This window comes from Tamandua tetradactyla, chromosome 1 (assembly GCF_023851605.1).
Source record: "Tamandua tetradactyla isolate mTamTet1 chromosome 1, mTamTet1.pri, whole genome shotgun sequence".
NCBI lineage: Eukaryota > Metazoa > Chordata > Mammalia > Pilosa > Myrmecophagidae > Tamandua > Tamandua tetradactyla.
The window spans coordinates 186,111,675-186,130,523 of NC_135327.1; the positions used below are offsets into that span (position 1 = coordinate 186,111,675).

Genomic DNA, 18,849 nt, shown 5'->3' on the forward strand with positions numbered 1-18,849 from the left:
ATTTGAAGCCAATCTAACCTTTGAGAGACAGTGATTGTTGATGTAAGAGATAGATTTCTATTCCCTGCCTCCAAAACACACACACATCCACACATACTCATTGGAGAGACCGTGTACTTCAGTAATGGAGATGCAGTGAGGAGAATTTCAAAATATTTGAGGAAGTCATTTCTCCTTGGATATCCCCATTCTGAGTGTCATTTCTCACTCAATACTCCACCTTACACATAAGAGACTTGCAACATTGTAAATCAACTGCATTATAATTTATATCCTACAGAATTTATTTCTGTGAACTGGTTTATAGGAATTTCAACCCAATTGCTACAGTACGTAGAAGATCTCAGGTTCCAAATGGGATCATATGAATAGCTGCTTCACTACTGCTGTTTTTTCATTATGGAATGGAAAACAGCCCAATTGCTTTTGACTGAACTTAGCCTGATAGTCAATTTCAAAAACCCTATAAATATTTGAGTGTGTTTTTTCTGCAATCTTTTCTCTTTTTTAAAATGAGTTGAGATACTTTTGTTTTATCTATCAGAAACTATGACTAATTTATTACAGGAATCTCTTGATCAAAAGTCTTTTTCAGAGTCAGAAGCCCCTGATGCCATATATTTAATGGTTATTATTCTTTTAAGGAAAGGTAGGACAATAAAAACATCTATATTGTTCCTAAATGCCTTACACAAAGACCTGTGTGTACCTTTACCAGAAACATTAATTTTCCTTATAACTAAGAAAATGGTATAAAATGCTTAAAAATATCCTGCAAAAAATATTAGTCTAAAATACTTCTTCAAGAACCCTTTTGCACTCATAATGAAAGGATAGCGTCTTATAAAACAAACTCGCTTAAGTGAAGTAACAGAATCATGATTACATGTTATCTTTTTCATTTTTTTACTCCAGGAATGTTTATGAAAAAGATCAAAATAGCATCTACTTTTGAAGGAATTACTTTGTTGCAAATAACAATCTCTGGGTCCAGATGGCTCGGACTTTTGAAAGCTTTCCTCTCACAAGCAGAGGGCTGAAACCAGAGGAGACAGTACATGAATGTTATTTTATTATGTCTTGGGTAGAAATTGAAAAGCCAGCGGAATATCCCTTAGATGGTTTTAAGTTTTTTGCTCGCAGAAACTTTCATTTCATTGTTTAAATGGAAAGCAAACCTTATACAGGAGGTTTGCTTCAAACGCTAACTTAAGCAGTCAAGGAGCTTGGTTGTACAAATGCTGGATGAGTTCAGAGAAACGAGAAAAGAGACAATTATCTGGAACTTAGGGAGAACAGAAATTCTAGCTCCATGTTCCTAAGCAGCAGGAGTTCATAAATCTTCTTTCTAACGTACAGACATAAAATGCCTCAGTAACCGCTTCCTCTGCCTTTATATCTCTGTTAGTATTTCAGAGTCATGGAAGAGCCTATTTGTTTGGATCAGGTGTTTCAGCCTTGTATCAATCAGCCATGGCCGGCGTATTTTATGATCCCAGCTGCCACCACTTACTAAACAGAAAGATGTAATATAATCACAGAGCAGGTTCCCGAAAGAAATCATGTTTAAGATGACATCCTGAAGATGAGCAGGAGTTAAGTAAGTGAGACTGGGGATAATGAACTGAAGAGCATTTAAAAAAGATGGAAGAACAAGTGCAAAATTTTTCAGGCAGGAAAGAAAGTGGCATGTTTAATGAACGGAATGAAGTTAGTAATGTGTCAGGAGTGGAGTGAAGAGGGGGCAAGTACAAGGTGAAATGTAAGAGGTAAGCAGATATTCACGATTTTATGAATCAAGGTAAATTGAATTAGAATTTAACATGAAGTTAAATGGGCCTCCCTGTGGTTTAGCAGTTGATCTCTATCATAATCAGATTAGTGGTTGATGATGATGTGTGTGTGTGCATGCTCGTGGGCATGTGTGTTTTGTTTTGTGTGTTTTTTAGTTACGCTGGCTACAGTGGAAAGAAGTAATGGCGGTGTGGAGAGAGCTGATGCCGAGAAAAGAGTTAGCTATTGCAGTCACCCAGGTAAGCAATAATGTAGCTAGGACTGTAATGATAGTGATACAAATACAGAGACTTAAAAGATGCTTAGGAAGTAATCACAAAAGGACTTGGTAATTGATTAGACATGAGAAGCAACAGACAAAAAGTACTGAAGAGGACTAGTAGAGCTGGCTGGATTAGGAGGACCAAGTCATAGGAAGATGATGATTTACTTTTGAATTGGTGTGCTTTTCAGATGGAAATCCATCTGGAAGTGTGCAGAAGGCAGTTGCATGCCCACCTTATGGATTCAGAGAACGAATCTAGACGGGAAGTTTAAAAATTGGGACATTTAGCATAATTAGAAGAATGAAGGTCCATTTGACCCCTAGATGAGAGACTATACAATGAAAAGAGCAGAAAACTTAGGATAGAGATTTAAAGACTTAAGGAGCATTCTCACCTTGAATGGTGGCTAGAAAAGGTTGAGAAGGCAAAGTGTACTGTATACTGATAAATCATCTTCGATATTAGATTAATGACTGAATAATTGTGTATCTAATAACAGTCCCATGGAGTATGCCAGCAGGTAACCACAACAAGGGCTGCTTGTTTACCACCTCTCTGGTGCTTGAGATGCCTCCCCGCTGCTTCACATTTTGGACCTTGCCAACTCCCCAGTCATCTCAGGGGCTGACTGTGAGAGATCAAGGGACATCTGATGGAGTTTCCCCTTTGACCACTAGGGGGTGATATGAGCGTTTCTGTAAAATAAGGCCGGCACCTTAGGAGCAGACACAGGCTGTCACCTGAAAAAAGTTTCTAGATCATGGATTTGCAGATATCCTACGATGCCAGCAGGTCCTTGAAATAGAAGGATCTCATCTTATACTTTGTAATCTCAATTGCATTGACCATATATCTGGCAGCTGTACTTGCCCAATGCTTACATAATTGATACAAATAAATAAATGAACGAATATGGATAGATATGTGGCTGAATCTGGGATATGTTCTTTATATGACAAAATCTACTCTAAATCAAAGCTTTTATCCAAGGGAACCACCCTGGCATTCAGTCCCTGACAAAAGCAGTCTTAATATAAAGATGTCCAAAGTCTCCAAATTGGGAAAAGAAAGCAATTCATGGGGAAACAGTCAGAGGCTTTCTCTGAGATAAGGCACTGGCCTGAGCATGAACAAAGTGAGAAACAATTGTCTTCAAAGAAAAAGAACCAGAGTTCCTGGCAATGAGTCATTTGTACTCATGATCTGCCTAATTTATCACAAATAGCTCATATTTGTGTTAAAAAAAAAAAAAAGCAAAGGGAATGGAAGAGGGTTTAATATGTTTAGCCAATGTCAGAAGGAGTCATGAGGCTTGGAAGCAGGCAGGCACTGTAATATCAAGAGCAAGTCCACCAGTCAGAGACATAGGTATCTCAGGGTCCAAGTCCTCTCAGAGAAGGGCTCCTTACACTCCTTGCATAGGTGTATCCCAGACATAGATAGGAAATCCCTATTCTGAGCTCACCACTCCCCAACCCCAGACCTATCCCTTGTTGCTACTACATTAGGCAACCTCCTAGGCATTCTGTTCACCCTCTGTCTTCATTTTCACACAGACCCCATAGATGCTGAAGTCACCCAGAAACTGTTACATCTACTCAAAGGGATAGTATAGGAGGAAGACTTAATAATGTGAACTTGGTGGTGATTAAATCTATCTATGCAAAGAACCCAAAATGTTTCACAGTTACTCTCAGGAGAATCTTAGGAATGTCCTTCTGAAAGAGTATAAATTGAATATTCATTACAGGATAAAAAGTCTTAGTCAAATACATATATATATATATATATATATATATATATATATATATATATATATATATAGTCATTAGGAAAATATATCCATAATTTCATAGTATCTTTCCATAATTTCTTCCCTTCTGTACACAAACCTTTAATTCAGAAGATCCTCTCCAGGAGATTCTTACATATTTAAAAAAATAGAATCATTGAAATCATGTTTTACAAATGAATAATATAGGTCTGCTGGGTGAGAGTAAACTGGAATTTAGCTTCCTGGGCTAGCCCAGAGATGTCCGAATTCCCTATTTGTCTCTATCTAAGGTACAATGAACTTTAATATGACCTCAACTCCCTTCCTTGAATAGGGGCTTTCTCCCCTAGTTGATGAGAGTCCTGAGGAGTAATATTACTGATTTATGAATCTTTCGATTAACTACTTTCAATATATAAACATATGTATAGGAAAATATTTTCAGAATGTGTTATGAGAATGGAGTAATATTCTTACCCATCATTTGAAAATGACATTTTATAGCGGTCAGTAAATTTTCCTTCCCCAAAGAAAATCCTGTATGCCCTCAGCCACATGAAAATTTATTTTACTAATCATGATCCTGTCAATATGTTTTACTGCCGCAGACCAGGTATTTGGTGATTTTCTTACTGTTAGCACTCCAGGCTGGTTATGCAGTCATGTTATCTGTTTCCTCAAGGAAAAGTCACATAAAACAGCATGGCTTTTTGGATGGAAAGCAATGAAAACTACCTTAACTCTTGTATGAGTAAGTTACTTTAAACATAGTCTGAAAGGCAGTCTCAGGCATGTAATTCTTATGCAGATTTACTTAGTGTGGGTCAGTCCTAGCACAGTCTTGCCTACATGATTTGTCTCATTGTAAAATATCAATCCACAACTTTTATTAAATATTCCATGTCCAAGACCCTTTATATTGACAAGGATATGCAGAAAGGACATCTCTCCCACTGTTGGAGTTCCAGTGCATACTAATCACTTCGAAAAGCCCTCAATGGCATCTACTAGATAATCCAATGCCTACCCCATGACTCAATAATCTCCCTGCGTTTCCTATGTAAGAAAATCTGTATATATGTTCAGCAAGATAGTTTATAGCACCTTTACTTTATTTACAATAGCCAAAATTTAGGAGCAACACAACTGTAAATCAACAGGAGAGTGGATAAATTGTGGTTTATTCATATAACATAATAGTATACACTAAGAAGAAGTAGGGGGAGGCATACTGGAATGTTTAATATATCTTTATCTTGGTAGCGGTTAAACATATGTGAAATTCCTTGAATTGTACACTTAAGATTAGTGAACATTTCACTATCTATATCTATCTAAATGTCTGTCTATCCATTTACCTATCTATCTATCTACCTGTCTATATCCTACATTTTAAAAAAAGAAAAATAAAATGTAAGATTAAAAATATTACTCCGGGGCAGTGCAATGGTGGCTCAATGGCAGAGTTCTCACCTGCCATGCTGGAGACCTGGGTTCGATTCCCGGTGCCTGCCCATACAAAAAAACAACAACAGCAAAATATATATATATGTATATATATATATATATATATATATATATATATATTACTCTGTGTGAACTTTTGCTTAAACATGGTATATAGAAAACATAAATACTCATACCTTCTTCTAAAAGCTCATTTAAGTATAGCAAAGGGATTTAAATTCACATAAAACCACAAGCCAAAGTGACCAAGAAAACTGATGGAATTAAAATTTTTAAGGTAGAGAACATTTGACAAAGTGAGTGATATCTGATGTAGCTGACCACAGAGAGCTAAAAATTAAGCCAGTAGGGGGCAGAGAGGTGTCTAGAATCTAGCTAATTCTTATATCCCAGGATTCAAGAACACTTCAGGAATTGAAGGCTCCAGGTACTCCTTCTAGAACTAATGGTACAAATGCATTGAAAAGAGGGTGAATGACTCAAAGTCTTCATGAGGAGATTTCGTCCTCTTCTAGGACTAAGTACCTTCACCCTGCACAGCTCCCATCCCAGAGGGGAGACAGGGTGCCCTCTGGAGAAGATAAATAAGATACAGTGTGTCTCAATATTGAGATGTCTCAACCTTGATTGCACCTTAAAATTTCAAAAATTCCAATGCCAAGGATACATTCCATGCCAATTAAATCAGAATGTCTGCATGGGCAGACACCCAGAAGAGAACCCGAATCTCCAGCATGGCAGGCAAGAACTCGGCCACTGAGCCATCATTGCCTGCCCTCTGTATTTAATTTTTAAATGTTGATCAGCTGCTATAGGATTTAATGTGCATGGAGAAACTTTTATTGGTAGAGACCCTGCTGCATGATTTACTATAGAGATGGAAGGGAGGAGGGAGAAGGGGAAGAGGCAAATGAACAAGTTAAAAAAGCAAATACATAAATAAATGTGTGAGTGATTTTACAAAAAAAAAATAGTGAAAGAGCAAGAGTCAAGGAGGAAAAAGAAAAGCAGGCTAAAACTCATGCTAGTTATAATAAAGATATTTTCAGATATTTTATATCTCAAAAGTTTTATTCAACTTGTGCCCTATTTTTAGGGAACTACTGGTGAATGCATTCCACCAAATGAGGGGATAAACATAAAAAAGAAAACCTTTTCTCCCTCATCTTATGAAGCGTTTTTGCTCTCTATCTACACAGCAATCAAGAATACTGAAAGTGGTCACGTCACAAGGACTTCGGTGATGAGGTATGAGGATGCTTTAGAGAAAAAGGCCACCTACCACTGCTTTTACCAAGACCTAACCATGCACCTCAGACTTCTTTGCTTTGTGGCCATTTTTTTCTTGGGAGCAGGTAAGTCGCTGTTTTGAACTTGCTGGATTCCAGTTGCAGAGCTTTTTCCTGTGGTTGCAATATCAGGGTCACTCCTGGTCTTTTTCTCCAGTGTTTGCCTCTTTTCTCCACAGGCTCCACGGACAATGAGGTCATCCAAAATCCTAGATATCTGGTCAAAGGGAAAGAACAGACAGCAGAGATGAACTGTGTCCCTGTTAAAGGACATAGTTATGTTTATTGGTATCGCAGGAAGCTGGAAGAAGAGTTAAAGTTTATGACTTACCTCCAGAACGAAGAACCTGTTGATAAAACAGGAATGCCCAGTGAACGATTTTCAGCTCAATGCCCCCAAAACTCACCCTGTAGAATGGAGATCCAGTCCACTGAACAAGGGGACTCAGCACTGTATTTCTGTGCAAGCAGCCAATCCACAGTGCTCAAACGTTAGCTGTTCTTAAAACACAAACTCATCATGGACCCAGCTCAGGAAATAAGTTTTTGTTAGAATGTAACAAAAGCCCAACATGAAAGAACATAACCCAGAAGGAAAACTTGGTAGATATCAGCTCTAGCTGAGTAGAAAGGGATGTTTAAAACAAGTGATGGATACAGAAACCCAGAGAAGAGGAAGGGAAGCAAAAATGGGCTCACATTTCCACATTTGTAGGTGGTCAGGCAAAGGAAAGATGCAGAATATGCTTCTTTCTTTTTTTTTTTACATGAATTTTATGGATTTCCCAAAATCTATACAAATATGTAATTCTGTATTTTTCACTTCGTAAAGCTCTGCCTTCAGAGCTTTCACACAGACTTTGATCATCTGGCTCAGCACGTCATTGCCTCAGACCTAGGGACTCTTTAAGAGTTTTCTTAAAGGAAACTGCTCACAGTTGTCCCTGATATAGAAACTCAGCAAGAAATTCTCAGTAACTTCTGCCTTCTGGGATAGTACAGATGTGCAATTTTTGAAAATAACATTATTGAGGAATAACTAATACATTATATAATAAACCCATTTTAAGTATGCATTTCAATGAGTTTTGAGAAATGTTTACACCCATGAGGCTACCATTATAAACAAGATCCAGAACATTTTCATCTTCCCCCAAAGTTTCCCTGTGTCCCTTTATTGAGCACTTTGGTAGTTCCTCTCAGTTGCTTTGTAGTTTCTATTGTACAGGTCTCACATGTACTTTTTAATACTCTTAGGGAATGTATTTATTAAAAAAATTTTGCCAAGATTTCACATTAGCCTATTTCAATTTGGTCCTTACATTTCTCAACTGACATCACCACCTCTACATGTTATGTTAAGATAGCTTTTCCAGAAATTAGTGTTTACCAGCAACCACATGTGAGCACAAAATGCCAGCCTCATTTCCTGCACAAACTACTCAAGTATTGGTATTGTGCTGCTACAAGGTAAAATATACTGATTAAATTGGAAACGTTGTGAAACTTTTGCAAAGGGCACTTTTAGAAGAGGTACTTCCTTTTTGCTTATGAAAACAAAACAGTGAGTCCATTAAGAATAATCAAAGGGAGTGTTTTGCAATTAAGTACAAAGTTTAAAGTAAAGGATTTGGGTGTTGACCCAAAGAATTTGAATGTTGACTAATTCTGCTAGTCAAGGCTGTAAATTTTCCTCCTGTTTCTCCTGTGTGCCCTTCATCAGATCCATGCTCTGAAAATACAGTGTCATTTTTCTAATCATTCTCCTAGTAAATCAATTCAATTTTCCTTAGCTTTCAGTGTCCTGATCCACAATCTCTGTGTTTTAACTGGATTGTTTAGACTGCTTACATTTAATTATCAATATATTGGAACTCGACTCTACTATCTTCTATTGTTTGGTATTTGTCCCATCTGTTCTTTGCCTCTCCACCTTATGTGAAATCTTGAACTTATTTAATTACACTTTTACAGTCATTAATTTTGGAGCTTTATGGAAATTTACTCCACATATGCGTTGCCTAGTACAGAGCAACTGATCCAAGGGGCCCCAATGCAGATATCTAGTGTTCTTTTTCTGCCATCGATCCTCCTTCCCAGAATCTTGCTCCACAACTTCCAGACACCTCAGACTCCCTGAACTGAGTCTGCATCTCCTTCTCCTGAACAGCAGTGCTACTGGGTTCCGATTGGATTCTTCTTCCTTGAACCTATGGTCCGAGAGTTGTCCCCAGGCAAAGACCTGAGGTGACTTTGTTTCCCTTCCCTAGGGGATCACAATCCAGCTCTGCCAGTTGTCCAATATCTGGAAGCTGTTGTTTTACATATATATATATATATTTCCAATTTTCAAATTAGTAACAGTGGGGGATTATGTCTAATCTTTGTTACTCTATCATGGCCAAAAATAGAATTGATAAATTTAATGGATATAATCTCTATGGCTTAAAAAGCATACCGATTTCAAATGTCTCAGTTTAAAACATAAAGTACTTCTATTTGAGTCCTCGTGGCTTAAGGAGTGAGGCAGATTAGTGTTTTTTAAGTGGAGAAAAATTAAAGTTATGGCATAAGAATAACATTCAATGTTTATAATTAAGATGTCAAGAGAGACCAATTGGGCAGGCCACAGTGGCTCAGTGGCACAGTTCTCACCTGCCATGCCAGAGACCTGGGTTTGATTACAATGCCTGCCATTGAAAAAAAAAAAAGAGAGAGACAAATGAATCTTATACATATTCAGCCAAAGTATGGATTAGCTTAAGCATTAATTGCATTCAAGCAAATCAAAAATATAATTCAAAATATCTTAAAATTAGGCTTGTTGATCAGGTCCTAATTTCTCTCTAGTCTCTATTCCCTCATCTCTGCCACTACTTCAGGTGACTTCCACTTTCAGTTCCTTTGTTTCTTATAGAATGAGGTGATCTTCCCTTACATTCCATCTTCCCATCTCTCCCATCTCTAGGTTCTATCTGTTAACTACTCTCTTCCCTCTATCCTCAGTTGCCCCCTCACCTGGCCTTTCACCTACATTTCCAGACATGTGTAACAGTCTCCAATCATGAGCAAATCAATAAGCAGGAAACAAATGAAAAACAGAAAAATACACACACATAAAACCTACACAAGCATATACTTCTACTTACCTCTAGTGATTAATCTATAAGCCTCTCATCTCTTACCACTAAATGTCTTGTCTGACCTTATTTCTTCAAATTCCACTCTTCCCTGTTTACTAGAATGGCCCAGTGACCTCCTGATTACCCAAACCCAAATGTCTATTTTTATTTCTTATCCAGTTTGATCTTTCTGCAGCATTTTCACTATTGACTACTCTTGATATCCAAAAGCTCTTTCCTCCTCAGCATGCCTTTAAACTTTTTTGCTTTTATCCTGCCCCTTCTTTTCCATTTCTTTCCTGATTTCTCATCCTTAATCATTCTTTAAGCAGTATACCTTCCAAGGATTCTATCTTTGATCTAGTTCTCCCACTGAATCTAAATAGTCTGCCTCTCTGATCTTTTCAGTTCTATCATATATTAGTTTAGTTTTCAGGTTCAAAGAATAAATAATTAATGGATATTTTTCAAAATATGGACTGCCATCACTTGCTTTCATTTTGCTTGGAGCCCAGGTTAAAAGTGCTAATTCCTTGGATCTAGGCACAACTACTAAACCAAAATTTGGGATTTAAGTCCTTAGAATCCACATTTATTTTTGGCAGGTTTTCATTATGATAAACCCAATTACAAATTAAAAAGAATAGTACAAAAAAAAAACCCACAGTCATCAGACACAATAATTATAAAAACTTTATCATATTTCTTCCATTTATTCCTTTCTGAATTATTTAAAATAAATCCCAGATGTAGTATAATTTTACTGGTACCTCTTCAGTATACATTTTCAAAATACATGTGGATATTTTCTTTTATAAACACAGGATCATTATTTCACTTAAAATTAACAATAATCTTACTGTTTTATTCAAAACAAAAATCAAACTCCCCTGATTGTCTAGGAAATATCTTTTTACATTTGATACAGATAACCTCCATATATTTCCTTTCATTGACTCTTAAATCTCTTTTATTCTCAAGTAGCACCCCTCTTTTTAAAAAAATGCAGTTGACCTGTGGCATAAACTAGGTCAGTTGTCCAATAGCAAGTCCCACATTTTAGATTTTTCTGTTTGCTTTCCAGTATTGTTATTTACTCTGTTCCTCTATTCACTGCATTTTCTTCAAGAGGCAGCTAGTTTTAAAGGCATACTTGGATTCAGGTTTTGTTATTTTTCATTAAGATGGTGCAGTGTGCTTCATAATGAATCACCTCATCACAAAAAAAATCCTATTTTTATGGAAATACATATATCTATTTAACATTACTACCCATATTATTAAAAATAATTAGATACCTGAATGAAATTGATATGCCTTTGAATACATACTACTAAGGGTGCAATGCAAAATTATTCTGTTTAAAATTCATTTAAAATAATTATTTTTTCTGTATGGTTTTTCTTCTACTTGATCTATAGTTAGGATCATTTATACAGTTTGCTTTCAATTTGAAGGATTCCATTTGTTGATTTAATATTGTTTTTGAATAGGTAAAATATTTACTTCTTTCCAGAGTCAGAACTATAATAAATAAATATTCAGTAAAACCATATATCCTTTTCTGTCCCTCCACCCTATTTCTTCCTTCCCCTTCTTGGCAATTGTTTTTATTATTTTTTTGGTTTATCTTTCAGTGTCTCTTTTGAAAACATAAGCAACAATTTTTGAGGTAGATATTCTTTAATCCCATTTTACAGATGAGAAAATCAAGTCAAAGGGAGGTTAAGTAGCCTACCCAAGGTTATATAGTAGTAGGGCCAAAATTTAATCCCAGACTGTCCAGCTCCAAAATCTTTGCTATAATTTGGGGAGAGTAGATTTAGAGCCTTTTGCTAGGCCTACAATTATGAATAGCCAACCTCACGTTGGTTCTATCTCTAAGGTATTACTTCCTTATAATAAATCAGAGAACAGAATATTTGGCTTACTTTTCAACAACTAAACATCTGGACCCCTTCTTATATTTGGGACTTCTCCATCTTAACGGTATTTGTAGGAAGATGCATGTTTCCTATGATAGATCCTGAAAATTGCAGGTATTTATTTTCCTAGCTGTCATCACAGCTAGTGCAAAAAGCACAGGGCATTCTGAGAGTGACTCTGGTCTAGAAATGGGAAAATGGGAAGGGGGTTGCATTCTTCTTACCACTTGGCCATTTGGAAGGGATATAAATAACTTCTTGGTAGGTGGAGAAGCCTAAGTTTTCCCATCTGCAAAATCAGCTGTAACACTCAGTCATGCTATGGCAATGACAAATTCTTCCATTGATCCAGAGGGAGCCCAGGATCTCAATCTCTTCCCTTGTCCTCTCCCAGCCTGTGTCTGGAGCATTAAAGAGATCGTGCTTCAGCCATGGGCAGCTGGTTCCTCGGCTATGTGGCTTTATGTATCCTGGGAGCAGGTGAGAAGATGGCAGATGGCAGATGGCAATTCCTACCCTGGGCTTGCCAGTCCCTAGCCCTTTCCCATCTCTTCTCATAGAAGCATTGGGCTCTCTGCTCAGCATTATCTCCAGCCTCTTTCTTCTTACCGTACAGGATTCATGGACACTGAAATCTACCAAAGGCCACCATTCCTGTTCTCTGTGGCTGGATGGGATGTGACCCTGGAGTGTAAACAGAATTTGTGATACAATGCCCTGCAAGACGCAGGGCAAGGCCTGAGGCTGATTTACTACTCAACGGTTGAAAAAGATGTTCAGAAAAGAGACATAAGTGAAAGCTATGGTGTCTCTAGAGAGAAGAAGGCCCTATTTCCTCTCACTGTGAAGTTGGCCCACACTAACCAAACAGCTTTGTACCTCTGTTCTGGTAGCACACCACAGTACAGCACAGCCACTTGCCCTCTGTGCCTAAACCTGCCCAGGCCTGCATTCCCCACTGTATTCTCTATTTTTATTTTTAAATACTCTCTCTACTAAAGTATCCTTACCTGCACTTCCTGAATTCTTAATCCTCTGACAACACTGTTCTAGTTAGCTAGCTGCCAGAATGTAACACAAACAGAGATGGATTGGCTTTTAATAAAAGGGGATTTATTTCATTAGTTCTTCAGATGACAGGGAGCTAACTTTCAACTGAGTTTCTTTCTTACGTGGGAAGGCACACGTGATCTCTGCTGGCCTTCTCTCCCCCCACTCTGGGTTCCCACAACTTTCCCCAGAGTGATTCCTTTCTGCATCTCCAAAGGCTTGGGCTGAGCTGTGAGTGCTGAGATGAGGTATGCTGAGCTGCTTGGGCTGTGCTATGTTAGCACCAGCCAATTAAATCAAATGTCATTCATTGCAGCAGGCACGCCTCCTAGCCGACTGCAGATGTAATGAACAACAGATGAGGTTCATGTACCATTGGCTCATGTCCACAACACCAGAACTAGGTGCCTTCACCTGGCCAAGTTGACAACTGACTCTAACTACCACAAATAGTCATCACAGGATACACTTTGCTACTTGTGTATCCTGTGATGGTATTTAAATTATTCCTTTTATATATCTTTTTAATCTTTTACTATGTTCTGCTACTTTTCCAAATATCAAAGACACAAAATGAATAGAAAAGAGATCCTTTTTCTGAGGGGCTAGCAAGTCTAATAGAAAAGTAATTATAATGGAGTAAATAATTATCACACTCAAATTGCTTGGGAGCTTAAGGGAGGACATGTGCAATTCTGTCTGGGAGGATAAGAGAAGGTTAAAAGGAGGTCACATCTGAGTTGACTTATATTCTTAGAATAAAAAAACAAAACAAAACAAAAATCGGTCAATGAGCGGTAAATCATAGACTTTCGGGTCAAGATGGCGGCTTAACAACGTGCGCGTTTTAGTTTGTCCTCCAGAACAACTACTAAATACCAAAAACAGTACAGACAGCTCCTGGGGCCACATCAGTGACCAGACACACAGCATACCCCAGTCTAGACCAGCTGGACCAGCTGCAAGCACCCCCCAAACTGTGAGTTCCCCAAGCTGCGGTGGCCAGCACCCCTCCCCCACAGGCCGCTTCCCAGAGGGGAAAGGAAAGGACTTTACCAGCAGCAGGGACTGGGCACAATCAAACACCAATTGTGGAACTAATTAACAAATTCTGACTACTAAAAATAGGCCCCAAGCTTAGGTGAACCTGATCAAAGCAGAGGTTGCTTATTTTTGCCCCAGCACCAAGGGGGCAGGACTGACAGAAAATGGGGGGGGAGGGAAGGAGGAAACAGAGGTTTTTGTGGCTGTGTATCTACAAAGGCTTGACTGCCTCTGGATACAGTGGCAGGACTTTTCAGGCTGCAGCTGCCCAAGGCATAGGCAGAAGTGAGCTCTTTTGGGGGCTTGTCTGGAGCCTGTGCCTTCCCCAGGGGAGGGGTGAAGCCCAACTCAGGTGGAATCCCTCCATCAAGGAATTCAGACCCCAGGGCTTGGTAATTTGAAGCCATTAAAACCAGCCTACAACCTCTCCTCTGTCTCCACCACACCCCCAGCAGGGAGAGTCTGCCAAAGTTAAAAGTACCACATCATCTTATGCTGGTGGGACCTGCAGACAGACAAGTGCCACATACTGGGCAGGATAAGAAAAACAGAGTCCAGAGACTTCACAGGAAAGACTCTCAACCTGCTGGGTCTCACCCTCAGGGAAAACCGACGCAGGTGACTCTTTCCTCCTGATAGGAGGCCAGTTTGGTCTGGGAAAATCTGGCTGGGGTCTATAATATCTAAGTAGACCCTCCTAAGTGTGTGTGAGGGAAAGGCACCACACAAGCAGGGCAAGAAACAAGAAAACAAGAACTGAAAAATTCTCCTCTGTTAAACAAAACTTAAGCTAAACGTCCAGATAAAGCTGAATGGAATGTCAAAGAACAGATAGACAACAAATTCATCCAGCAAGAAAACCCTAGATAAAAGAAGTGAAAGCAATCTCCAGAATAAACTAATTTAGGTAATTAAATGCCTAGACGCCAGCAAAAAATAACAAATCACACTAGGAAAATTGAAGATATGGCCCAGTCAAAGGAACAAACCAACAATTCAAATGACATACAGGAGCTGAAACAATTAATTCAGACTGTACGAACAGACATGGAAAACCTCATCAAAAACCAAATCAATGAATTGAGGGAGGTTATAAAGAAGGCAAGGAAAGAACAAAAAGAAGAAACTGAAAGTCTGAAAAAACAAATCACAGAACTTATGGGAATGAAAGACACAGCAGAAGAGATGAAAAAACAATGGAAACCTACAATGGTAGATTTCGAGAAACAGAACATAGGATTTCAAAACCAGAGGATGGAACATCTGAAATCCAACAAGAAACAGAAACTATAGGAAAAAAAATGGAAAAATATGAGCAGGGACTCAGGGAATTGAAAGACAATATGAAGCGCATGAATATACGTGTTGTGGGTGTCCCAGAAGGAGAAAAGAAGGGAAAAGGAGGAGAAAAACTAATGGAGGAAATTATCACTGAAAATTTCCCAACTCTTATGAAAGACTTAAAATTACAGATCCAAGAAGTGCAGCGTACCCCAAAGAGAATAGATCCAAATAGACATACTCCAAGACATTTAATAATCAGAATGTCAGAGGTCAAAGAGAAAGAGAGGATCTTGAAAGCAGCAAGTAAAGGTAATCCATCACATACAAGGGAAGCCCAATAAGACTATGCGCAGATCTCTCAGCAGAAACCATGGAGGCGAGAAGACAGTGGGATAATATATTTAAATTATTAAAAGAGTAAAACTGCCAACCAAGAATTCTATATCCAGCAAAACTGTCCTTCAAAAATGAGGGAGAAATTAAAACATTTTCAGACAAAAAATCGCTGAGAGAATTTGTGACCAAGAGACCAGCTCTGCAAGAAATACTAAAGGGAACACTAGAGACAGATACAAAGACGGAAGAGAGAGGTGTGGAGAAGAGTGTAGAAAGGAAGACTATGAGTAAAGGTAAAAAGAAGTAAAATTAGATATGACATATAAAATCCAGAAGGCAAAATAGTAGAAGAAAGTACTACCCATGCAGTAATAACACTGAATGTTAATGGATTAAACTCTCCAATCAAAAGACATAGTCTGGCAGAATGGATTAAAAACCAGGACCCATCTATATGCTGTCTCTACTCAAAGGACATGAGGCCAAGGACACAAATGGATATTTACACACCAATGTTTATAGCAGCATTATTAACAATTATCAAGAGATGGAAACAGCCAAAATGTCCATCAAAAGACAGTTGACTAAACAATCTGTGACATTTACATAAGATGGAATATTATGCAGCTGTAAGACAGAATAAAGTTATGAAGTATGTAACAACATGAATGGACCTAAAGGACATTATGCTGAGTGTGATTAGCCAGAAACAAAAGGAAAAATACTGTATGGTCTCACTGATATGAACTGACATTAGTGAATAAACTTGGAATATTTCCTTGGTAACAGAGACCATCAGGAGATACAAATAGGGTGAGATATTGGGTAATTGGAGCTGAAGGGATACAGACTGTGCAACAGGACTGAATATAAAAACTCAGAAATGGACAGCACAATACTACCTAACTGTAATACAATTATGTTAAAACACTGTCTGAAGCTGCATGTGAGAATGATAGAGGGAGGAGGGCTGGGGACATAAATGAAATCAGAAAGAAAGATAGATGGTAAAGATCGAGATGGTATAATCTAGGGATGCCTAGAGTGTATAATAATAGTGAAATGTACAATGTCCAAATTTTGAAAATGTTTTTGCATGAGGAAGAACAAAGGATTGTCATTACTGCAGGGTGCTGAAAACAGATGGTAATTAAATACTTTAAAATGTCACCTTATGTGTGAGACTGAAGCAAAAAATGTTTATTTGTTACAAAATTTATATTTTGACTAGAGCATTTCCTAATATAACTCATGTAGATAGTTTGATTGAATGTCATAAGTACTTGGAATCTCAGGTAGGACATGAGATTTTGTTGGTTTGTCCAGAGTGATGCCCTGATGAATTCCAGAGTGATTTGATCAGTGACTGGAAAAGTATCTGCAAAGCCCCCTTCAGGGAATGGTGAGAGTGGGGAGAAATTCAACTTCCCCAAGTTGAATTCTTGATATTCTCACAAGCAGCGTGGACAACCAAAACTATAGGCTGAGCCCCCAGTCTTGGGGTTTGTTCATATGAAATTTAACCCCACAAAGGATAGGTCAAGTCTACTTAAAATTTAGGCCTAAGAGTCACCCCCAAGAGAGCCTCTTTTGTTGCTCAGATGTGGCCTCTCTCTCCAGCCAACATGACGAGCAGTCTCACCACCCTCCCCCTCTCTGCGTGGGACATGACTCCCAGGGGTGTGGACCTTACTGGCAACGTGGGACAGAGATCCTGGAATGAGCTGAGACTCAGCATCAAGGGACTGAGAAAGACCCTAGAATGAGCTGAGAATTAACATCAAGGGATTGAGAGAACCTTCTCGACCAAAGGGGAAAGAGTGAAATGAGACAAAGTGTCAATGGCTGAGAGATTCCAGAGTCGAGAGGTTATCCTGGAGGTTATTCTTATGCATCAAGTAGATATCACCTTGTTGTTCAAGATGTAGTGGAGAGGCTGGAGGGAATTTCCTGAAAATGTAGTGCTGTGTTCCAGTAGCCATGTTTCTTGATGATGATTGAACAATGATATAGCTTTCACAATGTGACTATGTGAATGTGAAAACCTTGTGTCTGATGCTCCTTTTAGCTACCATATCAACAGAAGAGTAGAACATATGGAATAAAAATAAATAATAGGGGGAACAAATGTTAAAATAAATTTAGTTTGAAATGCTAGTGGTAAATGAAAGCGAGGGGTAAGGGGTATGGTATGTATAATCTTTTTTTTTCTCTGTTCTTGTTTTATTTCTTTTTCTAAATCGATGCAAATGTTCTAAGAAATGATGAATATGCAACTATGTGATGATATTAAGAATTACTGTTTGTATATGTAGAATGGAATGATATCTTAATGTTTTGTTTGTTAATTTTTTTTAATTAATAAAAAAAGTTAAAAAAAATCGGTCAATGAGTAGGACTCGATCTGATGGGCGTGGTTGTGTGTAGGGTTTTATGGATAAAGAGAACAATTTCTGTGAAGGACTACTAAGGAGAGGGACACCTTGAGGAACAATTTATATAAAGCTCGAAAGCATGAAAATGTAAACACTGTTGTGTTTAGTTATTGTTCTAGTTTGCTAGCTGCCAGAATGCGACACACCAGAGATGGATTGGCTTTTAATAAGAGGGGATTTATTTTGTTAGTTCTTAAGAGGAAAGGCAGCTAACTTTCCACTGAGGTTCTTTATTACATGGGAAGTCACAGGATGGTCTCTGCTGGTCTTCTCTCCAGACCCCTGGGTTCCAACAACTTTCCCCGGGGTGATTTCTTTCCACATCTCCAAAGGCCTGGGCTGAGCTGCGAGATGAAGCTCAAGATTCATCTGAGATGAAGAATGCCAAGCTGCTTAGGCTGTGCTACCTTGCGGTCTCTCATTTAAGCACCAGCCAATTAAGCCAAACATCATTCATTGCAGCAGGCATGCCTCCTAGCCGACTGCAGATGTAAATCAGCAACAGATGAGGTTCACGTACCGGTGGCTCATGTCCGCAGCAACAAAACTAGATACGCTCACCTGGCCAAGTTGACAACTGAATCTAACTATCACAGTTATACACATATGTATTAAAATATAGAAGAGAAGCAAAGAAAAGCAAATACCTCAATAAGATTGGAAAAGTGGGGCATGGGACCTGGGAAGGAAACAGGAGACTTTGGAGGTTATGGTAATATTTTATTTGCTAAGTGGGGAGATTTGCTCAAGTGCTCCTGTTATTGCAACATTGCCAAATTCTTATCTATATATTCAACATCCATTTTTAATGTGGGACAAATAATAGCATTGAAGAGTTAAATTATCAAGGAGAAATCAGTGGAAAGATACACATTAAGTTGTTAGCATTACTTAGTTGAGAGGGGATGGGATTCGAAAGAAAAAGAAGTGGACAATTTAAAATAAAGTTGTGATAGAAAATGAGAGAAGATAAAGAGAGATAACCCAAAGAAAATACTAAGAAATGAAAAAGATATATACACTAGACAAATCTAGAAGGCAAATATACTTCGAAGTAAAGGGT

General features: G+C 38.3%; 1 gene segment (V, D, J or C); it reads left to right on the forward strand.

The window, feature by feature from the left end:
• The first annotated feature begins 1,969 nt into the window (after positions 1-1,969).
• Positions 1,970-7,086, forward strand: LOC143681817 (T cell receptor beta variable 16-like). The segment is given in 3 exon segments: positions 1,970-2,033; positions 6,501-6,656; positions 6,770-7,086. Coding segments are annotated over 2 exon segments (429 nt in total).
• Positions 7,087-18,849: the final 11,763 nt, after the last annotated feature.